The sequence below is a fragment of the Calonectris borealis genome, chromosome W (assembly GCF_964195595.1).
Source record: "Calonectris borealis chromosome W, bCalBor7.hap1.2, whole genome shotgun sequence".
Lineage (NCBI taxonomy): Eukaryota > Metazoa > Chordata > Aves > Procellariiformes > Procellariidae > Calonectris > Calonectris borealis.
Window position 1 is genome coordinate 5,268,670 of NC_134351.1, and position 26,155 is coordinate 5,294,824.

The following is a 26,155-nucleotide window of genomic DNA, read 5'->3' on the forward strand; positions in this document are numbered from 1 at the left end:
GCCTCTATTGCTGTAAAACAACTTATTAGATAATAGGGTTCTGGTGGGAAAGGATGGATAGCTTTGGGGTTAAAATGATAATACTTTCTACTTAAAGTATGTAACAACTGTATTTACAGTTGCTGCTGAAATAGCCAGGATTTAGCAAACGTGGTGAATATTTTTCCATATTAATGTTGGTAATGTTCATATTTGCTGTGAAGGAACATTTTGGGAAAATGTACGCTCCCACTGTTTCTTGAAATTCAAAGAATACTTTCGCTTTTGTAGGTACCGTAGTAATTTGATTGCCAAAGTGTGAAGGAGACAGCAAAGCCACCGTACACAGCAAATTAAACCTTGCTCTAAACATCAAAGCTGAGGGTGCCTGGTATGGGGAATGACTGGGCGGAGTAATGTGAGGATAGTCTGATGTAGGAAACTCGTGCTGATGCTTTATGTGGAAAATCTGAGCTTGTTAACTTAAACTGCAAACTGTTTGGGGAAGGATTAAAAATATCATAGGGGGAACTTCACTTTGTGCTTTGCTCAACAAAAAACTTCAGTGTTTCCTTTTCTAGAAGATCATATTAAAAGTCGAAATTGTTGTGGAAACAACAGCTAGTGCTTCCTAAAGTGTTTTATTCGTAAGTAAAGGAAAAAAAAAAAAGAGTAGAGATACGGCTTCATTCTTTTTATACCAAGTCTTAGACAAGTTTAAATCCACTTATGACTGCAATATCATTTATTCTCCCTTGTAAAGCTTAAAAGGAAGCATTGTTCTTTGTCATCTTACAGGCCCTTAAAACCTGCTAGCTGATGTCTGCATCAAATCCACAACAACAGCAATTACAGCAGTATAATAACTGGTGGGGTAGTATAGTTATGCTATCCTCGTATAGTAAGATTAGCTATCATTAATTAACCATCTGAATTCTTCATGGGCCTAATGGGGAGAGATACAAACTTCTTAACCTATGCATCTGACTTTTTTTTTTTTGAAATTTATATTTAGTTTTGTTTTTATTCTTTAAATCTTACCTAAAGCTCAGCAAAGGAAGAGGCAAAGCTGTTTCTTTGGTGGCATAAAGCCATGCAGTTATCCTTGATTCAGATGGAGCAAGATGACACCATTCTGATCGAATCTGTTGTTCGGACGCTGCTGTCAATCCAGGGCCGGCAGAGTCAGCTGGCTGAGGAGAGGCTGACTTCTGGAATACTTGGTGCTATTGGGCTAGGCAGGAGATCTCCTTTGTCACCCAGGTAAGCACAGTGAATTAGTTGATTTAATGAGAGTCATCATGTTAAAAAAGCTGCAGCCTCGATCCAGACTGCACAGTGCAAAGTCAAAAGATATTCTGAATCCATGCTGTCCCCCAATCTATAAATTTGTTTGGACCCATCACAGGAAAAAACGTAGCGAGTGTTTTAATCTGGTTAAGAAGTGAATATGAACTTCTGTGAAGTTTGTGGTGGAAAAGGAAAGAAAAAGTTGTGATTCTGGCTTAATGTCCATCTCCAGCAAAGTTAGTAGGGAAGACTGTTTGTTAGAGGAAAATACTTTCGCCTGGTCTGAAGACGACTGTTCCAGTTGACCTCACAAGAATTTTGAATGATCACATGCACGTTTCCGTTTGTATCTTAACCTTGAGGTGTTGGAAATGTTAGGAGAAGCTAAAAGAAATACGTGCTTGCTTGTTATTCACTTTACCTTCTAAAGAGAGACACCAAGTTTGGTTGTTAGGTATTAAAATCAAGTTCGCTATGGAAAGAATGCCAAGAAAAAATACATAAATGTTTGTGGAACACCAATTCAACACGGAACCTAAACATAACTGTATGTTTATAAAGACCACCTGGGATGCAATCCTGTTAAAATTGTTCTGAAATCTTAGTCCCTTTCAACTCATCTCTTGATTTGGCTGATGTGGATGTTTCAAAGGCTGTGAAATGGAGGAGTATTTCATATGTGGCCTCAAGGCTGCAGCTAAGCTTGGAACAGATGCTACATTTCATACGTACGGTATTATCTTATCCTCTAGTATGTATGATATACTATTATGTATATATTAAAGTGACTTATTTTTTTCTAATGCATTGAAAAAGGTCCTGTAAAGCCTTTACTGTGTTCCTCATGCAAGAGAGATCTCACGGATGGAACTTCTAGTTTATCTGCTATTGAGGACTTGCAAATTTGATACCACCTTCTCTCTCTGTGCTTTTCCCTATGCAAGGTTTCGGGTGGTTGCCCGCAGTTTGTCTGCCTTCCTCTTGGTGCAGATTCCTGCAGAGAGTCAAGTCCGCCTGAAAGCGGGGTCAGAGCCAAAGCTGTCGCAGAAGGCCCAGCAGGTAGCGTGTGCCAGCTGCTGGTTTCGTGACATGCCCTCTTTGCGTGCTTGCTCGGTTTGTGGGCTGAGGCTTGTAAGAGTCACTGCAAGCATTGCTTTGAGCTAAATCTTACTTGCTTCAAGCTCAATCTTACTCTCAACTTGTTGATCTTTATTTGGCGCTGAATGCCTTCAGTCTTTTTTTTGCAAATGCTTTACACCTGGCTCTAAATTCTGAATTTCAGAAATAGCTTGTTGCTCTCATTTGCCTTCTCAGGGAAGGGGGTGCATCACAAACTTGAGTACAATTTTGCTATCCATCAAAACACCATCTCGGAATTTGCCAGAGACAAGGCCAGGGTGCAGCATAGGCCAGGTGATGATGTGAGTTTGCTGAACTCTGGTTGCAGGACTGTGTGTCTGAGCCCTAACCTAAAGTGATCCTAGGTAAAACTGTTTGTACAGCATTCTGTATTAATATGAAGGCATCAGTTTCTAATCTTATACACTGAAAAGGTGCAGACAAACTTATGTCTGTAAACCCTGAGTTCAGAAACTTTGGAACGTAGCAGGTAGAAGGAATTTAAAACAAACAGGAAAGAACAGTGCTGCTGTGGTTGCACTGCTTTTCAGTGATAAAGCAGGACTACGTTCACACTACCATTTGTTTATGTGAGATCAGGGCTTAAAAGCCCTATGACAAATAAACATTCCTTCTTTAGCACGTGCACTGACCGTATTGTTTCAGTAACTGCATGAGAAGAGGAAGGAGGAGTTGGTTAGAAACCAAAGCAAAGTTACTTACTTGGTACAACTTGTTTCTCTTCTCTAAGAAAAGAATGAAACTTGTTCAGACATATTTCCAGCATTTGCCCTGACTGGTACTGCCAGCATAGTTTCTTTTACATATAATTTCTAACTTGACATTGTCTCTGTAATATTATTAATGGGAGCAAAATAGTACTTTTATGAAAGTCAAAGATGCTCATGAGAAAAACCTGAAGTGAATAGTTAAGTTGCAGTTTGTAATTTGGTGTAATTTCCTTGAAACCATGTCTTGAGCTCACGAAGTAAATATTTGACAAGATTTGGGTTACAGAATCCTAGCAAGCCTTGGTAGAACAGTTGTTGTATTGCTCTTGGGGAAGGAACAGCTTGAAAAATATGAGATGACTTGAAACACTATTAAGTGACTGTATTTTACAAATGTTTTGTTCCAAATACTCCGGGATCTCTAGTAAATAAGGGTCTTCTAGTGGAGTTGTGAATATGGTGGCTCATGAGCTGGTTTGTTAGGGACCGAAGTACACCCAGCTAACAGAATTTTCCTTTGTATCTATAGGCACTGAATACTCTTGAATCTATGGCATCAAACAAACAATATATGGATTATCAAGAGCAGCTTTCCCAGGCTTCTGAGTTCATCAAGCATCCAGAACACTGTCTTCGAGACGGCAATAACCTCTTGGCTCTCCTTATTAACACTCTGTACCCAGAAGTGCATTATTTGGACAGCATACGATAGCAGCACTGAGCTCGCAGAATCATGCAACGTTGATTACTCTGGTTTACATTTGACGTTGTTATTGCACAAGTAATTTTTACCTTTAGAGTTCCACTTTAATTAAGTCAGAAGTGTGAATGGGAACTGCACACTGGCAAGTTTTCTCCTCTTTAAGGCTTGCTTTCTTTTCTTTTGATTTGTAGGCCTGTGGAATTGCTCAGTTTTTGTTGACTGAAAACACTTGAATATCTTCCTGTGTATGGTGCACATCTGAGAGGAGGATACCCGAGGGCAGATGTAGAAATCATTAGACGGCAAAGCTCATCCTGTAACATCTTAATTTTTTTGCTTTGCCTTTTTTATTTTCCAATGTGTCATCACTCAGGCCAGTTCAAAGTGAGTGGAGGATTGTGCGTAAAAGAGGTTTTGACTTTCTTAACCATGATACCTCTAAATCTTATGTGAATGTGTGTTTGGAGACTTGTGAAGTCCCTGTATTTGGAAAGATAGTATTTTAAACTTTGACTTTTTTTTTTGCTATCCCACAGAAATCTGTAGTTGAAAGGCATGCCTACAATCTTCTCCCACTTCTGTAAATAGAAATTAAAATTTGAACTAAAGAACTTTGGGTTTTCCTGTTTTCTAAATATTAGTGAGTCTGCATCCATATTGCTTGATTAAATGCAAGTAATTTCTAGCCAAGTTCTTTTTAAGTCAGGTGATTTTCTGGATCCCCAGTGTCTGGGGGGAAAACAGTCAGTCATATTCGTGTTAGATAGGATTCCTTAATTCTGAAAGTCTGTTTAGGAAATAATGGTCTAACAAGTGGACACCCACCACTTAAGTTTATTCTTTTCTTCCTAGCTGGGCATGACATGACAGGATTTTAGATGACACTGTGAAAAAGGTATTTATCTTGTATTAAATTTGGTGATCACTTGTTAAAATTCTATTGCCAAAGCATGAACCATGAGCCTGTAAATCTATTGTTTCAGCTGAATGATCACTGGTTTTGTTGCCTCGTCTGGTCATAAGACGCACCTTTGTTCAGGGAAAGCAGAAGGCGAGTTTCCCCGGTTGCTTGTCTAACGTTGTCCCTTTTATCACTGATCTATCTGAGGTAGCCCAAGGTCCGGCAGTCCCAATCTGTACACCTCTATGAAGGAACAAGGATCACTTCTTCTCTTCCTCCATTAATTGTGCCTTTATGTTTAGAACATGGTTATATGTTAAAACGTTAGTTCTGGTCACTGGGGGAAGGAAATGTGCTACCTACTGTTTGGTCAATAATGCTTTGAAGTGTTGCTCTTAACTGTGGTTCTGGTGCTGGAGAACAAATCACTTTTTTCTTCTTGACAGCTAACTATGCCAGCTGGGTCATTAGATCACCTTCATCTTAATGTGGTCTTAGAGTTCTTTGCTCTATCTGCGAGCCTATAAATATATATACATATATATATACATATGTACATCCCTCTGTATATTAACCAGATGTTGATGCAGCATGTTTTTTAACAGACTCTTTTGGAAAATTCACATCTGGAAGAAGACATTCTGCTGCTTTTTTCCCCCCAAAGACTTAAAAGCACTGGTTTTATTAGATTCAATGTTATTGATCAGTTGCATAAAAATGTGAAAAAGTCAGGAATATATGTGTTTGACATGCACTTTTAAATGAGGTATTGTTTCAGCTGTTGAGTTTTTACAAATGTTGTATTTATAACATGCTAATGTCTGCAAAGATCGTGCAAAATAAAAATGAAAAATCAAGTAATTTGTGACAAACACCATGATATTTTTAACTCGCTGGCAGAATCCACATCGGGTAATACGTAATTGTTCTTGGAGATGAAAGTATGATGGGGGGATGCCACACAGTTGCTCAGTTGATGGAGATTTGGAGATTCTTCTCTTTGACATCCTAGATTTAACATGTATAGGATACAACAGCCTGTTTTTGAGCCTAGAACCCAGAAGAAAGCTCATCTATGTAATGGCAGAAATAACATTTTTTTGTCCTGGCAAAATTCCCCTATTTTGCAAAGAGGGGAATAATGTGACCGCGGGATGATGCACTGGTTCAGGTCTTCCAGCACTCGCACCTGACCCAGACTGTGGAATTTGGTATTTATCCCAAATGAGGGGAAGGCTGGTGGTGAGGAGGGAAGTAGGGGAAAACTATGCCCCCAGTGCTGGTGGTACAACGTTCCTGCTGAGGGCTTTGCTGGTGGGCAGGGCCGGACCAGGCTGGGATCACTGCTGTCGGCAAACACCATTGACACCATCATCATGTCCATTTGTCTTGACCATCGAAACAGCTTCTTTAATAACTTACTGCTTAAAATGTGATAGAAATGATGCTCTCTGACTTTTTTCCCATTTCTCAATCTAATAATTGTGATGAAAATGATTTGTTTTATCGTGGTTAAAGTACTCTCTGGATAATACTATGGTAGGTCCTGAGAAATAGGGAGAATTCACAGTGAGCTGCTATTTTTGATGTACCAGTCTGCTGGCTTCTCGGAGAGTGTGGTAGAAGCCTGAACCTGTGCTTTCCTCAAATACAGGGCAGCAGTTTTATGAACTAGCAGATCCGCTGGCTGCTCTCCGTCACAAATGTGCACGCCAGGGCTTGGAGTCTCATTCTCCAAACGGTGCCCGACGGATTGACTTTTTGTTTCTTCTAGTTTTACTGGAAAGGCTTTCAGGTTCTCGGCGTCTCCTCCCCTGCCTCCTACCCCAAACTGCAGTGTTCTTTTTCACAGCATAAACGTAACCAGGTAATCTCAGAGGAAAACTAAGTTTTATGTTGTTTTTAGCACTGTAGATTGCAGTGGAAAGAGATGAAATTGGAATGTCAGCTACTTAATAACAAGCGTGCCTTTGCAGTTTAGTCGGAGAATGAATATCTGTGGCTCTTTGAACGTTTGCCTCGCACGGCAGTTGTTGCATCGGGATAAATTGTTGCCTGTGGATTGCAACTTTATTTATTAAGAAAATAAGGCCAAATAGGGAAATGGACATAACCTTAAGTCGGTGGAATGGAAAACCAGAAGTCTGAGCAGCAAGATGCCCAAAACGTGCGGACAGTTGCTTCCTACGCAGGCTGACCCTACAGCATCCCGCAGGGGCCGGGGCGTTGTGGTGGTGGGAGTTGGTATCCTTGACTCTGGAAGTTCAAGTGCTCAGCAGAGCAATGGTCAAATCCTCCCAAACCCTGACTGTGCATAAACTGGTGGGGGAAACGGGGCAGGAACTGGAACACATTTATTAGGCCAAATGAGGTCAGTACTAGAAACCTCCTGGCACGTGCCTTGCTGTGTTTTGTCCCTCCAGTATATACTGGTTTGAGTGGGTGGTTTGAGTCCTCCGTGAGGACCAGGGTCTGCCAACGTGGGGCTTCTTCCTTATGTACTTCCTGGGCATGTGGTCTGCAGTGGACAGCCACCACACCGTCACCTGGGTCTGTTGGCCTGCTCATGCTGACCTCTAAGCTCTCAGCTGGCTGATCGTCCACCCCCGGCCAGTGCGTTCCCGCTGTGCTCTCACGTAAAGGACAACTCCTCATCCTCGCTGTCCCAGCTTGTCCTTCCTGAAAAGGCTGTATCCATCCATGGCAGCACTCCGGGCTTGTAAGCTATCCCGCAGCATCTCTGTCATCCCAGTGAGATTGTAGCCCTGCAACTGCACGTGGACCTCTTAATTCCTCCTCTCGGAAAAGGTATGAGAGCTTTCCCCACAGCGCTGTCCTGTAGGCACTTCTTTGTTGTGCACGTACACCGAAGTGGGCTCCTTCTACCCCCTTTTGTTGATTACGAGGTCTCTCATCTGCTCTTTGCTTTCCAAAGGACAAAACAGCGGGTAGCGAGAGGGAAGCGTTGAGAGCAAACTCTGCCCATTGCAGATCAATCTTGCAGGGGTTTGGGTGGGTTAAAGAGGTCCCTCGCTGGGCAGAAGGGCAGGATTCAGGCCAACTCATTTCTGTGCCTTTCCTGGTGTCCAGGGGTGTGGTGGGTTCTTGTACCTGGACGTCCTTGTTCTCCCGTTTGCTGCACTAACATGGGCTGTGCTCTGGAAGCCAAGTAAGTAAAAGTTGGACGGTGCTGATCCAGGAGTTTCCTCACATCTAAGCTGCTGCAGCTGCTCTGTGACGTGCATTTGCTGGCAGTGCGTAGGGTGCTGATAACGTGCAACCGGGCACACTCAGTGGTTTTGGGGCACCAGGTCTGATGCTTCTATTTGGACCCAAACTACTTGAGTTAAAGAAGTAGTTTTCAAGAGAAAAAAAATCCTGTAAGCCAACCCTCAATCTCATACACGGGTAGAAATGAGTTCTCATTACTCTAATGTATGTCTATAAATCATAAGGGCTCAGAAATTCAATTCAGTTTGTCCAGTTAATCTCTCTGAGGTCTCTTTCTTCCTGTGACCCCTGTGAAACTGAGCTTACTGGTCCATGACTACGCTGTCTGCTATAACTTCCTTTTCCTCTTGGCATCTCTTCCTATTTTTATTAAACCTGGCTTTGCCACTGCTGGGATTTTAAACTGGGGTTTAAAAGATCAGGTTCAAATATTTCCTTGGGTTTTTTTTTTTCTTTCTTTCTTTTTTTTTTCCTTGTTATCCTGACCAAATCATTTAAAGTTGCGCTTTACTTTCCCGGTGCAGATGTTAGGAAGAGGTGAACTTTAAAATAATAATTCCCAGGCTGGGGGGGTGAGCTTGCAAGCAGGACCACAGGCTTGATGGTAATTCAGTAGCAGCTTGGGCTCCCGGCCAGTTGCTACCAGAAGCGGGATCGTTAGGAGAAGAGTTTTGGAGCTGCTGCGCTGGAATGATTGCACAGAGCATCGAATCCAGTGATACAAACCTGAAAGTAGGTTCTCGTCACATCATCTTCTTTCTTCATTCTTTCTCCTCCTCCTCTACGCCAACCCGTTGCTCTTCGCAGTCCTCTCCTGGACCTTTGCCTGCCTGATCAAGGCTCCAGGTTGACTTGCGTCATCCTGTACCATAAGCTGGGTCTCTTCACCTGGTCTTAGAACGTGTTCACAGTGGGCTTAGAGACTTGTCTGTGGATGGCCAGTGACTTTGTAATAGTGACTTCATCTCAGAAGAATTTAAGAGATGAGTAGTCAGGCTTTAAAGGAACTTTCTCATGTAACACAGAGATGGAAACTGTTTAGAAATAATTTTCTTCTTTTTTTTTTTTAAAAAAAAAGCCAATTTGGTTTATTGCAACGTTTTCACAGCATATTTATCACAAAGCTCTGAGATTCTGCGTGTGTGCGCACACGGGCACTAGGAGCTGCAGTAGATTTACAGTATGGACCACCCTTTGCATGTCTTGCTTTCAGCTCTACCAGCTTTTGGAAAACCTCTTCCTTTTTGCTTGGAGTCCTCTTTGAACACGTTAAGATTTCCTTTAAACTCTTAAATAAACTCTTCTGGAAGTTAAGGAATAATAATAATTACAAAAACCCCTGCAGAAATTCCAGTAGCATTTTTTCACAGCTGGTATTCGAAACTTAAAAATACTTCACTTGCTGGCTCGAGGAAGCTGCACGTGGTTTGAGAAGTGGAGCGGTGGAAACTGCTTTTTGAAGTAACACTTGCAAAATGCCATAGCAAAAAGATGTGAGAAAATGGTAGACTCTTATCTGCTTGCTAAACACTATGTGATACGGGCTAAAAACACACCGGTTGGTTAGATCCTCTTCTGCTCTTCCAGCTCCATCCCTCTTTGTTTTTTCTTTCTTCTGTCTCCCCTTCTTTCCTCTTGCTTGTAAGCAGCAACAGGGATGGAAAACATGCACTTAGAAGGCCTGTTTGACCTTCTGTGCGTCAGTCAACACCAGTATTGTGTTCACTGGGAAAAGGCACCCTGGTACAGAGCAGGCAGCAACTCGAACCGTGCAAGCGGGTGCGGATGAGACCGCCCAGGTCCTCAGCTGCGTCTCGATGCTGTTCTTTCTGTCGGCAAAGTCTGGCCGCCGCCGTGTCTGCGGTCAAAGTTCTCGTAAGTGGAGTCTTGCAGCTGTGGCCTGGCAGTGGAAGAAGTAAATAAGGTGAAGACACATTTCTGGCTGCTCGGGACTTTATAAGTGGCTTCAATGAGTTAAGGAGTGTCAGAGGAAGGGTCTGGTATGGATCCTCCCTCTGCAGCAGGCAGTTTTTAAGTGTCTTGAGTTGCATCTAATGTTTTACATCTTAAAGCATCCAGACGGATCTCCTACACCATTAGCGTTAACTCCTACCAGTGTCCTGCTCAGAGCCTCAGGAGATAGTGCAAACCTCTCCTGAGAAGGATCTTCTCATGTAGAGTGTGGAGGATCTTGGGTTTTAAGCTTTCGTCTATGTGTGTATCCATACAAATATTATCAAGGGTGCAGTATGGTTTAGAACTGTTAAATCAGCAAAAACTATGCTTTTGCAAATAATTCTTACAAATTTAACTGTAGGATTAAATTCCCCCTTGCCCCTTTGGCTGTGTCCTGATGCTGTACACATGAGTGTCCTGCTGAAATGGCCACCTTTCGTGGGTAAGGTGGGGGAAGGAGACATCACATAAGGATAACTCAGGTTGGGAGGGAGCAGGCAGATGTAATTATACTGACCTTAGATACGGCTTCTTTAGGTTTAGCCTAAGGATTGGTTGTGGTTTTTCAGTTTGCTTCTTTAGGTTTTTTTTCCCCCCATCCCTTTCTAACTTGGCCACCACAGCTGTCAGGAGTGTCCAAGAACGGCGTTGTGCTGGGTAATGGGAAATGCCAAGGGTGCTGGGGGAGCGTCGTATGGATACCAGCCAAAGAATCGGGCCCTGCCGCATCTGAGCTGGCTCTGAGGTGGGCTGTTTGGCACCTCCATACCTTCTTCCACACTTGGCAGAACTCATCGGCTTTGACGTGGGCCCTTTTTCTGCCCCATTAGAGGCTGGGGTGCGGGGGGGGGCAGGTTTCTGTTGCACAGTTTCCCTCAGTGGTTCATCATTCATCAGCCACAGATGCCATCCCAGCCTGTTCCCCTCACCTGTCCCTCGGGTGGGTGGTTCTTTTGCTAGTTTAATGTGGCTTCCTACCATGCTCTGGGCCTGGAGCCCACCTAAACTTCTGCTAGCCCCTTGCTGCTGTAGCATCCATGTGCCATGGTCTCTCCAATCTGCTGCCCCAGGCCCTTGTCCTCACATCAGTGGGGTTTCTTCTAGCTGTACCCAAGCCAGAACCTCCTCCCAGCAGTGCCCAAGCCTTGGTCCCTCACACCGGCTCGCCTGGCCATCAGCCCAACCCTGTCCTTGTCCCAGGAGCCTGCTCGTGGGCCAGAAGGTTGTTGCCAAGACCAAGGACACATTGCATTTCTCTCCTTAGCCATCTCCACCCTCCCGCTGGATAACATGAGTAGAAGGCAGGACATCCTTACCGGGCCAGGCTGGACGGGGCAGAGGAGGGACCTGTGAAGTGGGAAGGAAGATGTGGGTTAGCAATGTGGTCGGAGTGAGCTGGAGAGCTAGGACTGACCTAGAGCTGTTGGGAAGCTGCACTGGCGGGTGGTTGTGACACCCCAGTGAATGGGGAGAAGACCTTTTGTCAGGCGTGTGGTCCCCTTCACGAGGGTGGGAATTTGGCATTGAAATAGAAGGAGCAAGGCATTTCTGATTTGTCTTACAGCTCCTACAGTTTGAGGTAAGCGGTGGCTTTTGCAAGGTGTTGACATCAGACTGTCTCTTAGAGATGAGTCACGGTGATGTGACATCTCATCTCTGAGAGGCAGAGCCCAGAGTCCCTCCCGGTCCCCTCCTCCTCGTGCCATTGCACAGCAGGGAGGTCTCGGGGCTTCTTGGGAGGTCTCATCCCTCAGTCCATGATGCTCATCTCCTAGGGTTGGGTTTCCCTGCTCTCATGGCCATGGCTCCCATGGCCCCTGGAGGATGGGATTTCACTAACAATGGGGAAGCACCTCGGTAACGAGGCCTGAGGGACCAAGAGGGGCCATCTGTAAAACAAGGATGCCCACCCCAAGGAGATTAAACTGTTGTGCGGGATGCAGCAAAGGTAAATCCTGCCCGCAGGCTACAGGGGAAGAGGTCGTAACTAGTTTGCTTCAAGGAAAAAAAAAAAAAATTAAAAATCTGGTTGTGAAGGCAGCGGGTTCTCCGCTAATTGCCCATCTGTTGGTTTATTAACCTTTCTCCTCGGGTGCAGGGAAACTCCTGCTCCCTCTGTCTTTTCAAAGGTCCCTTCCCAAAAGAGACCTCCTGTGAGCAGCCACCCAGGAGGTCCCTCTTACTTGTTCTTAGATTTCCCATTAGAAGTGTCCTTCTCCTAGGGTGGAACATCATAAAATCATTGGAAAAAAAAACCCAGACAAACCCAACCCCTCCTGCCTGACTTTATCTGCCGTGTCCCGTCGCTGGTTACCGGTCTGATGAGGAAGACCACCGAGGGAAATAGCGATACGTACCTCCTCTCGAGAAAACGATGAAGCCCAGTATCACCAGCAAAATGAGCACTTTAATTCCCAGCGGCACAAAGATCAGGATCAGGAAGAAGGAGCTGTTGGATGCTTTGAATTTATAGAAGTACACGGCCCCCTCTGCTCTCCCGTGGCTGTTGACAGCGGTACAGGTGTATTTTCCATCGTGGGTCAGATACCGGAGCTCCTTGGTGACGCGGTGGTTCATGCTGGTGATGGAGGTGAGGTTGCTGTAGGGTGGTCCGGTCCAGGTCAGAGCGGGCACTGGCTCCCCCTCGGCGGTGCAGCGTGCCTGGAAGGTGCGATCCCCGTTGGAGCTGACGGTGATGTTGATGATCCTGGGGGCAGCTGCAGAAATCACAACAGGAGAAGGAAAGTGCATCAGATTTCAAAGACAGGTCTAACACAATACACCTGGAACGAGAGCTTGGTCTTGGTGGACCCTCAGCATGTTATATCAGGGTAACGTTGAGATAAAGCCTCCCCTTCCTTGTTTTTCTCGGCACTTTCTCTCCTTAGGTGTCCCCACCCTGCCTATGTTGGATGGAGGTGCAAAGCCTGGGTGCGGGGGGATGTGTAATCTGTTTGCATTTTATCCCTGTAATGCTTTATGCAGTTTTCTGAGCTTCGGTCAACTTCAGCTGCCGTGACCTTCCATGGTGGCAGAAGGCAGAGGCACCGTGCCCTAGCAGGGCAATCATCCATGAAGATGGGTTGCTTTCTGCAGCTGCAGCCCAGTATCATCTGCGATGTATGCACAGGTGCAGCTGGTGACCTTTTCGGACTGGCGGCATCTCCACGTGGTCCAGGACAAGGCAACCATGGTGCTCTCCTGCAAGCGTCTCCTGGCTGATCCCTTGGTCTCTGACCTCCAGAGCACACGTGGAGAGATCCATTTGTGCGAGCCCTTTGCTCGGTGCCTGAGACTTGCCAGATTTGGCAAATTATTGTCAGGGAACATTTCCACTCTCTGCAACAACCTATTTTTGATGTTTTCCTCCAACCCTGTAGTGACCACCCAACAGCTGGTGTAGGCTCCTGGTTGATCTGCGGTAGCACAGCAATCCCGAGACAGGGCCACTAATTTTGTATCCTGTATTTGTAGCGTATGGGATTGTGTAACTGAAAGAAGAATGGTAAACATCATTTGGGGAATGCAAAACATTGAGAGCCACTGTTGAACGCGTCGTCTTTGGTCTGGTCTGCTAAGGAAGTGTAGCTGATATGACCAAGCTTGTCTTATCCATTGGTCCTTTCCTCTTGGACCTGTTGGCCCATTTCATGCATTTGGTTCCTAAAGGTGTTGTGAAAACTGAAGGGAACTAAATGAGTGTCCTCATGGAGGAAAAGCAGGAGTTCAATATTTACCTTATTTTTTGTCAGACTGGACAGCGAATGCATAGCTTGCAACCACCTACGGCACGTCCTCCCCCTTGTCTATGTAACGCAGGAGGGGTTTGAGGCTGGAGGACTGATCTGTAAGAAAGCTGGCTGTGTTAGTTCTCGTGTGTCTGCGTGTTTTGGTGTTTAAATTAACCGTTTAAACAGTATTTAACCCCTCCCACCCCAAAGCGGGGTGCAGCCTGGGTATCGTATCTGCTTACGTTACCTTATGGTTACCTTACGTTATTCTTCTGGTGTTAAAATCCAGGCAGCCCCTGAGGGACAGATCTTGCTGCCATCCTGCCCTGGTTATGCTGTGTGTAGGAGCTGCTCCAGCTGAAGGAGAGCCTTGACTACGCAGAAGTTCCCAAGAAGTAACCGAGCTCATCCTCGGGTCCCGTGGGGACGCCGGCGGCGCACAGCGGGCGTAAGGCAGCCTCGCCTCACAAGGAATATCGCCCGACGCGCGGCACCTTTGCATTACGAGTAAGGTCCGAGTCTTTTCCAGAGACCACCCGGGTCTCCTGCTGCTCCCTCGATCTACAAGCGCTCCCGGGGAGGTGGGATTAGCGCTTTCCTGAACGGGGTCTCCTTATAACCGAACGCTGGGTCTGAACAAAGCACGTCGCAGCCCAGGGGTGCGTTCGGCACAGCCGGGACTGCGTGGTCCGTGCTGGAGACTCACCCCTGCTTGCTCTGCCGTGCTGAGCAGCTCCAGAAGAAGGTGATTTTTTCAGCCGTGTTATTCAGCTGGCAGAGCAAAGGAGTCCTGCCGCAGCGATGAGCTCCCGCGTTGGGTTTCTGTACGATGAGCAGCGTGTGGGCTTCAGTGGGAGCCGATGGGCCGCGTGGGCCTTGGAGACTCGGATTTCGGCTGCTGTGTGGTTCACCTCTCTGCTTTTCTCCCTTTCCCTGTGTCTATTTAGACTACAGGCTCCGCATGAAGGAGCAACACCCTGCGAACGTCCATCCAACAGCTATCGCAATGGGTCCCAAGCTTATTTGGGAATCCAAATGTCACTTCCATGCAGACGTTCACCCCGTGGATGGACTTCTCACCTCGTGACGGTTGTCTAGTGTTGCCTCAAAGGTGCTTTGCCTTGTGGCTGTTGCCCCTGTGGTTTCTAAGTGATCCCTTGGCAAAGACTGGAGGAGCCTGAGACCGTGTGCTCTCCAGAGGGACGGGATCAGGTGTGCTTAGCGAAGTGTGACCATGGCAGCTGGAGATCCTGCTTTCAGCCAGATATGGGTAAGAGCTCAGGTGTTTGTTTTTTTTTTTTTTCTCAGGATTCAGAACAGTGTTTCAGCCCAAGCTGGAGACAGTAAGAACCTTCAAGAGGAGGTGAAGCTCCTCCTTATGTCCTCTAATCTGGGTGTAGCTCAATGGTCAGGTGAGCCCAAGGATCTTTAGGTGTTAATAGAGATAGCCAGCTCCCCAAGTTTGACATTTGTTGATCAGAGCTGGTTTTCAGGCTGTTTGTACTTAACCTTTCCTGCTCCAGAGGAGTTTGGACCTATGGCACGTGAATGCTGGGTATCTTGTCTTCCCAAACCCCTGTTGCCATCCAGGTCTGCTTGTGCTTACATTCGCTAATACTCAGCAGCCGGGCTCTCCAGTTTAAATCCTGATAACAAGGACATCTTTTACTCCACCCCATGGGCTGCTGACCCCTCTCTGCTGCCTGCACAGATCCTGTGCTACAGGGACAAAGTGGGATTGCACAATCACAGAATGGTTTGGGTTGGATGGCACCTTTAAAGGTCATCTAGTCCAAGCCCTCTGCAATGAGCAGGATGCCCAGGACTCGGCTGGTTCTTACCCCGGCAGCCAGAGCCTGACTATTTCCTTACCCATTTTGTTCCTATTCCCATCCCTGCGCTGTGCACACCACCTCATACTGGAAGGCTGCAGAATACAATGAGTATTCCCTGCCCAAATGTTATAAACTACCCCCAGAGCTGGAAAAGCCAACCCTTTGGAAGACTATCTCAGGTCAACTTCTGTTACCATCTCATCAGTTTCCACATCTTGTGGCTCTCGCTTCCCTACGGGGTGGCTTTGCCTCCTTTGGCTCCCATGCCCTCTTACCAATCAAATGCAGCTTTATCCCATTCCTGCTTTCATACTTGTCATGGATGTCTCCGGACAACTCCACCCGGCAGAAGTATCTCTCGCTGTCGCTCCAGGTCAGATTGTCAATCCTGATGGAAAGGTCCTTGTACCGAGGGTTGCCAAGCAGTTTGTACTTGTTTTTGTAGCTGATGGCGGTCTTACAGAGCTCGCTGGCGCTCTGACTAACGCACTTGAAAACTATTGTGCCATTGTAAGGTTCCTTGATCCTCCAAATGGCGGTGAGGGTCCGGTCAAATGTTTTGTAGGGGTGTGTGAAAGTACAGGGCAGGATAACCATCTTCCCAAGTTCACCAGTAACATCAGACGGGACATGAACGGACCAGCCATTGGACTGCACACCTAGAAGCCAAAAGAGATGTTCAAGGTTGATTTATATGGAGTGTTTAAGAGGGAAATTGGGCATCCTTCCTGCACTTGCCGTGTTGTTGCTCAGAAAATGGATGCTCTGTTCCCTTGGTGGGCCCTGTGCTGTCCTTCTTGCTGATGACTTGCGGATGATTACATAGCCCAGTTACGGTGGCTAGATACGGTACCAGTCTGCAGCAAAGCTCAGGGGACCGACTAGCTCATATTGAAAGTGATTTAATTCCTAAGCAGGCTTCTTTTTTTGTAAAGTGAACAATAGCGTCGTAAGTTGTTTAACACAGTCTTTTGCAGTTAACAGACATTTATGTGCTTGGAGGAACGGACTTCTATTTTTTTTTAAAAAAAAAAAAGCTAAAAAGAAAAGTTTTGCATGTATTCTGGTGGCTTTAGGCACTGAAATGCAGTAAGTGTCGCAGCCCTGTGTCTGAGTGCACGCACGCACGCTCCTATGTACGCTGTGGTATTTTTACACTAATCAGTGGGTGGCTGCGTTACCCCTGGGGAAGGCAGTAACAGCTGATGCTCTAACGCTCCGTGCTGCTACCATCCCGAAGTAGCATCTTATTCGTAAGACGCGACAGGATCTGAATAAAGACTTGGAGGTACTCATCATCCAAGGACTGGTGAGAACGGGCAAGTTCCCTGTATCAGCTCCTGTCGGAGGAAGGAGGATGCCCTTGACAGTAAAGCAAGCATCTCGCTGTTAGCAGAGGGGGTTGTCACTACGTGGTCTCTAGCTGCCAGTAGCTTCCCAGACAGGCCTTGTCCTGGTGTGACGGCGAGGGAAATAGGGAGTTTTCCAGCTGGGATGTCACAAACGGTTGGGATTTTGCTCTTTTGGCCAAATTGGGTCACGGTAAATCCTAGCGCAGTCTGGGGAGCTGAACCTCAGTGCCACCAGACCCAGTCTCATCGTTTCTGTCCAGTGATGAAAACAGACACTCCCCACCTTGGAAGTATATAGGGAAAACTCAACCTCTCATCTGTTTCCCTCCCCCAGGAACCAACAGCATCAACAAACAGCACCTATAGGCAGTGCTTTCCATATAGATATGTGTATCTACCCACTGTCTTGCTAACTGCAACAGCTGTAGCAGCAGATTGTGGCTTCGGGAATGTCTGTGGCTATGTTCCTGTCTTATAAAACTCACTTGATGGCTTCATAAAACCAGGAGCTTTCCCCTCAATAGCTGAGAATAACTGTGAAAAATGTAAAGGCGTCCTGTAAATAATTGCCACCCATCCCCGGTCTAGCTGACTTCACTGTGGTCTGTGGGCATTCAGCTGTCGGGTTAATCGTGTAAACTCAAAGATAAGATTTGTTGCTGGTTCATATATCTGTCCTCCATAATATTTGACGAATACCTCAGTGGCGGCGCAGCTCGTATTAATCTATTGTGTGCTGCACAATGGACAAAGGCCAACGTAGGACCGGTTCTCTGCCATTAAGTTGTTTATCTGGAATCAGCGCCAAGCCGGTATTTTGATTACCGAGATCTGGAGTCGGGCTGCCTTGTCATTCGTTATAACTACACGAGTACCTTTGGCAGCCTAGGTAGTCTAATATACAAGGTTACATGGCCACAGGAGCTCCTGGAAGCTCATGGACTTTGAACATAAGGACCTGGCAGTGAAAACAAAAAATGCTGTTGCTTTCTAGTTTATTTCATGTTATTTTGTTTATTTTACGGCATGTCACTGTAACCCTTGCTTTTGGAGAGCTGCAGATAATGTGCTTTTGAGTACATGATTTGCTTTTCTCTGCCACCTTTTTGGTTTGCATTTTTTTTAAATCTTAAGCAAAGAACGTTATTTTTAGCACTTAAACGTCCCCTTGCCTTCCGCATGAGAAATAATGTTAAAAATAAGTGCTTCTAATGTCACCAGCTCCACCCATTTCTATGGAAACCTAGTTTGCCTAGGTTATGAGTGGGGGGAGTTGTCAGCATCTTCTGTATAATTTAACCTTAACCTTAAAGCTTCAGCATGGTAGGTCTTCCATGTCTTCCTCTTACTAATATCCAGCCTCCATTTGTTCCTGGGATTGAAACTCTCACAAGAAACAGAGAAGGTCATAGGCAAAGAGCCTACACACCTTACATGAGGGAACTCCTCAGGAGTTGTCAGGTCAGTGTACCTGCTAGTTGTCAGTGGAAAGGTCATGAAGACAATAACAAGATCAAGAGCTGGAGACCACCACAGACACTAGCCTTGCTCTAGCAAACACTGTTTGACAGTATATCTAAGCAAATCCCATTGAGTTTAATGGAACTCAAGTGCATACTTGAAGTTAAACGTGAGCTTAAGTGCTCAGTGGAACTGGAGCAAATTAAGTTGTTGCATAATAATTCCTAGGAACATGAAAGAACAGTTCTGAGTGGGGATGGAAATGCTGCATCTAACTGCCAATGCAGGGGAAAAGATAGATGAAGATGAACTCCCTGCACAAGTTAAAAAAGCAAAAAATTAAAAAAAGACCCCAAGCCAAAGACCTCTCTGACAATTGCAGAATCAAGCTTTTGAGTTTTCCCAGTATTCTCACATGCACCTGGAATTTCAGGATCCTTTTAAGCAACACAATGGATGGTACAATTCTTGGAGAGTTTATTGCACCAGCAATTCCCCTGGCACTTTGACTAGAGCGAGAAGAAAAGCTCTGATCAGACAGGGATTCGTAGCAAGCCCAGAACTCACCCTTCCTGGAGATGTGAAGGAGGCACAGAAGAAACAAACCAAACTCTCTCATGCTGGTTGACGTTCTCCACTGAGGTCTATCAGCAAACCAGAACAGTCTCTACTACATCTGAGCTGCTGCTCTTGCAGTCACAAAAGGTTTTTCCAGGGATGGAAGAAGTTGTGGTTTTCCTTTCCTAGGAGGGAATGAGTTGTCTAGCTGAACCAGCTCTGGATTCAGATATTAATAGTTTTGTGGTCAGTCATGTGAAAAATCCAACAGGGGGAATCAGAGTATTACCATTTTCCATCTAAAAGAAGGGGACTGCAGATTAGGGCTGCAAACACCCACTCCATGTGTGTGATGGTGCAAGATGGGGACAGCTTTCAAGTGCTCCCAACTCACCGATCTGGACGAAGTCCTTGCAATCTGCCTAAGGAGGTGGCAAGTGAGACCCTTGCTCTCCTGGCTTGAGGGAGTTCATCCTCCCGAACCCGGAGCCTGCAAACCAACTGTGTTTTACCCCTTATGCTCACTGGTGGCTGTCATCCCACCCTCTTCTTTCAAAATCAGCTGAGCACTTGTGCCAAGGTTCAGTGGTGGAAGAGTGCTCTGGAGTCCTCTGGTACCCTGCTCTGTCTGGACTCCCATGACCCTGAGGAGTTGCAAGTCATTCTCCTTGTTGTTAACCTGCATTTGAAACAAGCTAAGCTCCAGCTTTTGCCCAGAATCCTTGTGCAAATGCTCACCCTTTCCTTCTGGGCTTAGCTTTAGCAAACTCGCTCTGCAGTTTGCTAATCTGCAGAGCTCTGGACTTGTGGAGCGCTGACCACGCTGCCCTCCACGTCATCTCCCATACAGTGACCCCGTGACGTTGTTAAGTTTAGCCAGCAGAGATGCCAGGGCTCCTCTTTTCTCCCCACCTCTTAAACTCTCCGCACGTGTTCCCTTCTTAACTTGCTGTGCAAAAGCTCCCAGAAGAGGGACTTGGAGATTTGGTTTTATTACGTGTGTTTGCTGCTTTCTGAACTCTTTCTTTGTTCTGCTCACAGGTAGAGTTACTCTCCCAGTGTCTGTGAGGGGAGGGATTTCTGTTTTTGAAGGAGGCTCTGGGAGTACCTAGCTATTATTTACGGTGGCTTGGACCCGTGGCTACTCAGCAGAGGGTGGTATTATTTCAAATAATGACTTAGAGCCCTGTTCAGTCCCTATGCATGTCCTCCCAGAGCAGGAGAATCAGGACCCAGTGCTCTAACTGCTTTGCAAATTGTCCTTAACAGCTGTAAAAAGTAATACATGCCATTGCCAGCAGAGAAACCCGAGGGCGTGGGTGGTGGAAACAGTGAATAAGAGACCTGTATCCTTATCCCATCTGTGTTATGTGTCTTTTCTGTGTACCTTCCCCGTTTTCCTCCACGTACTGTTTGATTTTATCTATCTGTGATGTCAAGTTTTTGGTGTTGTGACTATCTCTAAGCATTTCGCCCTTCTTGGCCCAGCAGGTCTCAGTGGATTGAAGTAAAAGATTAAAGTGGAATCCGTGCTTAAAACATGTTGTTACAGTGAAGCATAAATGATCAATGTAAAGAATAGCTGCAGTTAACAGTTAGTATGAATCTCTCCCTATCTAATGTTTTACTCCAGCATCTCCTAGGCAAGCATTTGGTAAATCAATGCAGAAGTATGAATCCTTCAGATTTTCTCTAAACTGGTTTTATTTTCAGACCATGAAATAGCTATTTGCAAGTTGAAAATGTATAGCTGAAAATGTTTGCAAACTATTTGAATCAGCCAAAAAATTTTGTAAACGAAACCATCCATGGCTATATGATCCACAGCCTCTGTTATCCGTGACCTTTTTTCCCAGGTCTGTGCTTAAATGGTATCTAAGATTTCTGTACGGAGGGCTGCTTCTGGTGCAACACCAAAACCAGGCTGGCTTCCATATTCATCAAATTCTGGTTTTCTTCCTGGTAAATCTTTTTTAAGGACTGTAGGTAATGACAGCAATTGTTATGATACTTCACTAATATCTCCCCTCAGTGCTTGTACAGAAGCAACAATCACACATCTGGTCCCAGAGACATCCCAGTTTCTGGTGCTTTCTTGTGCTATGAAAATACACGGAATCTGGAGAAAGAGAATGGAATTTGTGGGTTTTCCCGCTCAGAAAATGGATGAACCCATTTAAATAAAAAGAACCTGTAAATAAAAACCTGTAAATACAAGTAAGTAGCAATCGAGTGTAAGCCAGTGGCAAATTTTCAGCCAAGGATAGGGAGACATCTGCCCATCCTGCCATTGGTATGGCCAGTTCACGGCGTGCTTTTTGGCAGTTGAAGGGGAGTATCTCACGTCCCCGTCACCGTTATGGCTGCATCTGGTCCTGTGAATAGCAGTCCTGGGTTTTGAAGGTTACCTTTGAAAGATGGTACCGACTAAATCAAACTGCCTTCAGCAAGTGCCAACATCAGCCTTTGCTCCTTGGACTTTGCCTCCTCTGGCTGCCCCGAAGCCAGGTGATGGCCTCACGAGGCATTGAGAAAGGTGAGAGATGTATGGTGTCTGGGTGTTGCTTTGGCTGCAGCAACTATGTGCGAGTGGCACTGTAAGGATTAACGTACCATACCATATAGGTTGCAATTTACAGGTGTGATCTGGTGGAGAAAGCACAGCATGAAGGGAGAATGACATTGAAATAAACTGATTGAAGTGGTCAGTGGCTGCATCTCACTAATGCGAATGTTTGACTGGACCAGCAGCATTTCCCAGCTCCTTCTAATCTTTTCTAGTTGGCTGCCTTCTTGTAGAGGCTGACCTCTTGTAGAGCGTTCACCTCTCCTACCTCCCTGAGAAATTCCTGCAGCGTTTTGTGATGGATGGTTGACAAAACTTGCAGGGCAACCCAGAAGCATGCCAGGATGATTTCTTAGCAGATGTGCCCTCCATTCAGCAATACCCCTTGCACCACATGCATTGGCAGACAGCAACTTGTTAGCCAAGACCTTTGGACGTGTAAGAAGCTGCTCCATGCCACCTTGCACGCTTCTCCACTGACCGCCGTGTTAAACTGCTTCAATCTGAGCATCTGTCTGGTCTTGGGGGGTGGTGATGTGCACCCGGGTTGCAACACGTGGCTGGAGATGGGCACAGCAGAGCTCATGCCTCCTCGTCCCATGTTTATCGCTGAGGACCTCCACAATGAGCTTTTCTGTGTGGCTGTACCTGTGCTGATCACGCACCTGCTTATCCAAGGACCAGAGTGGAGCCGGTTGTTCCTCCTCCCTCCCTTTGGGTCTTAATTCCAGCTCCAAGGTTTTCTACTTCAATGACTTCAGTAGCATGTGGAAGTCCTTCCCCTAGTCCTTCAAGTGTGCCAATCTGCACGTGTTCAACGCAAAAGCCTTACGTTTTGTCAAATGTGACACTCTTCCCTGAAGGGATTGGGTCTGTGAAGTAGCTGGGAGGTGAAGTGCGGAGACCAGAGGAATTTTCCCCCTGCCTGGTCTCTGCCAGCAGAGCAGGAGAAAGCCGAGCCGTATTGAGCTTCTCGGGGAGCTGCTGTGGGCTGCTGATCTCCCCTGTGCAACAACTTCATCCTCACCGAGCTGGAGGGAAAAAATAAAATCAACAGGTATACCTACAGTGCAAAGAAAGTAGAAGGGGTAGGAGAGATGGAGGGTGTCAAAGCCAGACACCATTCCTGCTTCCTGGCACCGAGTGCCGTTGCAGGGTACGGTCACTGCTGCGTCAAGCTCCAGCTGATCCACTTTGAATCTCTACAAGTTGGGTCTGTGGTGTTTGCTTAGCCCCTTACAAATGCTCCTGACCTGGGAAACTCTCCTGCCTGCCATATCATCGCTGCAAAGTCTTGGGCGGTTCCGTCACCAAAGCTGCGGCGGCGAATTGATGGAGCAGCAACATGGGTGCTGGTGAGCCCTTGCTGCCTCTGGTGAATGTCAGCTAAAGAAAGTTAGATGCATATTTGGGTGCGTTTCACCTAATGGGCAATTACTGTATGAAAAACATAGCTTGCATCTTATTATGGGCAGAGCATCATGGATGGAAAAAGAAATAGGAAGCGTCTCTCTGGTAACTTGTTGTCTGTTGACTTCTGCAGTCACATCCACGTATTGAGATGAAGAAGAGTTCTGATCTCCCACACCTGTGCGTTTCTGTCCCCGCTGCTGCCTGTACAAAGCCTCTGCTACGACCAGGAAGAACTGGATTTGGGAACCTGAGGACAGACAGGGACGTGCTTAACTTTGCTCGTACCAAGGTAGGTCAAAACCATTGAGAGAATGAGCCCGGGGCCATGATAATGCTCGTGCCCGCCTTCTGCAGGCAGCACTAGAGCTCAGGATAAGGCAATCTTTTATTATAGGCTTGCAGAGTTGACAGTAGGGTTGTCTCATCTCAGTGCTGGGCTTGGTCCCAGGCTTAACCAACAGTGTAGATACACCTGATTTCATCACCGCTTTGCCCTGAAATGCCTGATGTGGCCATTCAGAACGGCAACCCTAAGAGACCTTTGACTCGCAAGGGATATATGTCTACATGCTTAATGGTAGCAACGGAAAGTTTTAGGACTGAACCCAACGCTCCTTGGACCCACGCGAGCTTACCGGCTGCTGACTGTCCTCCCCTACCCTGGTCACCCTGTCGTCCAAATAAGCACTGAAGGTCTGGTCTCTGTGTGACGCTGGGGTTAGTCTGAGCGAGGGAGTGAGCCAGCTGGCAAAACGGGGACACTGAACCTGTCCTTTAGCCTAATCCGAATGACGTGTCTGATTAAAGGCGTTTGAAATGCCACCAGAAAAGAAGTCCCTGCCCACCCTTCCTACTGAAAGTGAGCCTGTGAAGATTTACGTGCTCTGTCTTTCCCTGCTGAATGAGCACAGCTGGTGATTTAAGAGATTCATGCTCCTTTAGCTGTGGATTTCATAGCTCTTCTCCGGGATGAGAGATGCGTTCCCTGACGCTGCAGCTTGGGAAGGGGTGTGGGCTGGTTACATCCATCAGTCCACACGGTGTCTGAAGCAGGTCCTGAACTTTCCCTTGACACAACACTCTTGGCCAGTGAAGCGACGGGGCTGACGCGTGGTCTGAGCTCTGGCCACCACCACCTCTGTGTGCTGTGTCTCCCTTCGCAGACTCGAAGCAGATTCAAAAGCACTTAGACTTAGATCTGCGGCGACGAATAGAAGCGCAGCTCTCTAGGCTGTGGCTCTGCAGAATACCTCTCTGCCTCTTGTTTTTACTCACGCTCTGCCTTGCCTGAGGTCCCGTACCCAGCCTCTCTAGACTGAAGGTTAGTGTGGCATCCTCTCTGAGAAACATACCGTTCTGTTGTCCTTTGTCCTTCCTAAAGTCTGAGAGTCTATAGTGTTTCATTGATCCAAACGCAAAATATAACTGTGATGATGTAATTGGTGGTTTTTTCTTTTTTTTCCTTTTTTTTTTTTTTTAACTTTAGTGCCTCAAGCTGTCACGTATCTGAATTGTGATTAAGGCCTGGACCGTTCAGCCATTTCCCCTTGCTCACTGGCAAACTTGAGCTGAATTTCTCCTCTTGCCATTATCTGCCACTGTACAGCTCGAAGTGCTTTGACTGCTCCTCTGCTCACCCTGCATGGTGAGGTTTTTCATCCTGCATGGATATCTCACCATCATGCTTGCTCTTAAATATAGCCCAACATGTGTTTGAAAGTGGTGGCTTTCAAGAGTGGGGTTGAATGGCCAGAGGAGACCACTGCACCATCTAATCTGACCTGGTATATAAATTCTAGTATAACATAGATTGTTTTCATCCATTTGCTTCTGAACTGAATTCCGAAACTTGGATTGGTACTGAAATACCATGCGTGGTAGGAAGGAATGAGGAGACAGCACCCGCAGCCCTGCCCAGCCACAGTGGGCAAGCGTGGGAGGAAAGGTGAGTTGCAGATGTGAAGCCAAGCTGTTGAGGTAACAAATGAGGCAAGGCTGAGTGATCACTCTTTCCAATGAACTCTGTCTGGAGGCAATATTCTTTGACAGCCTTGACCTGATTGTCCCAGGATTGTCTACATTGCAGTTAAATCTGCAGCTGAGTCATAGGCAGAGGCAAGTGTGTTTTGAGGGCATTGTAGACACTTTTGCCTTTAAGGGGACCACTGCAAATAATTTTTGTAGGTAGCTCATGACCTGAATGAAAGGTAGGCAGTGTCGGTACTATTGAAAGAGGAAACCTTTACTTGAATTCTTGGCAGAGCCTGTCAGTGCAAGGTCAGCTCCTTTCTAGCTGGGACAGGAATTAGGTGAGATGAAGGCAGCAACTTTCCTTGCCTTGATGGAGCGACCGGCCCCTGGAAGAGCCGGGAGAAGGAATCATTTTTGCTCTCTATGGCAGGAGTTCCCCAGAAGTCAGGTTGAAGATGGGATTGTGTTGTTATTTTATCTTATTCAGGGTTGTTCTGCTAGAGTTCAGTTTGCTCAGTGTGTGCAATATTTTGATGGATGCGGGCAACAGTGCTAAATAGGCCATACCGATAAAGTAATACTTTACGCTTTACCTTCACCTCGGGAAACATTTCTGGTAGTAAATGGAATATTGAGTGGCAATAAATGGCAAACTGTTTTGAGCGTGTCTCCAGCATGCTCAATCCTGCCTTCAAACCACGACGCTTGTGCGTGTCTGCGTTGGTAGGTGCCCAAAGCTGGCAGTTTCTCTTTCTGTGGTGTTGGTACTGGGATCTGCTGGGTCAGAAGGTCCCAGCGATGGAAGTGCCAGGAAGAGACATGTGAGTTGTAGCATATTAAGGCATTTACTTTTGCTTTCTCCAGTCTCTGATAAGACAGAAGTGTTCGCAAACAGCCAGTGCTAACACTTTCAGGCCAATGGAACCTTTACTTAATTGCACTATTGCCATAACCTCATATGGCCCTTTAGATACCAAGTGAGATAAGGTCCCTGCCTAGGGGAGCTCACACTCATTAACAGTGATGGATTATGACATTGATTCCTGGGATGAAGATCAGAGGCTGATAAGGCGGAGGAGAAGTGTTATGGGGAGTGCATTGTTCTTATCAGTTCTCACCACTCACGGGGTTGAAGCAAACAATAGATCAATTTACATCACTTAATACACCCTGCTCACAACCATGTGTACAAGTGGCTGTTGACTCACCGGCAGGACCTTGTTGAAAGCTCAGTGTTCCTGTCCAGGCAAGATTAGAAAATGAAGTTGTGCTGGAGGAGGGAAGCTGCTTGGCAAAGAGGTGGCAAAGTGAGGGAAGCTGAGGAAGCGTGGCAGGAAAGTGGGGTGAAGAAGAGATGC

At 46.3% G+C, this 26,155-nt stretch overlaps 2 protein-coding genes across 2 annotated transcripts in view; one reads left to right on the forward strand and one right to left on the reverse strand.

The window, feature by feature from the left end:
* Nucleotides 1-4,433, forward strand: part of LOC142074833 (ectopic P granules protein 5 homolog) — a 56,947-nt gene extending 52,514 nt beyond the window's left edge. Inside the window, exons 42-44 of the mRNA XM_075135728.1 lie at nt 1,027-1,242; nt 2,214-2,328; nt 3,649-4,433. Coding sequence (XP_074991829.1) covers nt 1,027-1,242; nt 2,214-2,328; nt 3,649-3,831 — 514 coding nt within the window. The 3' untranslated portion in view covers nt 3,832-4,433. The remainder of the gene's footprint in view (nt 1-1,026; nt 1,243-2,213; nt 2,329-3,648) is intronic.
* Nucleotides 4,434-8,014: 3,581 nt separating this feature from the next.
* Nucleotides 8,015-18,908, reverse strand: LOC142074661 (sialic acid-binding Ig-like lectin 15). Its single transcript, XM_075135432.1, has 5 exons — nt 18,857-18,908; nt 15,752-16,135; nt 12,268-12,627; nt 11,227-11,257; nt 8,015-9,854 (listed from the first exon to the last, which is right to left on the reverse strand). Exons 1-5 carry the CDS (start codon nt 18,906-18,908, stop codon nt 9,758-9,760), a joined length of 924 nt encoding a protein of 307 aa, XP_074991533.1. The 3' UTR covers nt 8,015-9,757.
* Nucleotides 18,909-26,155: the final 7,247 nt, after the last annotated feature.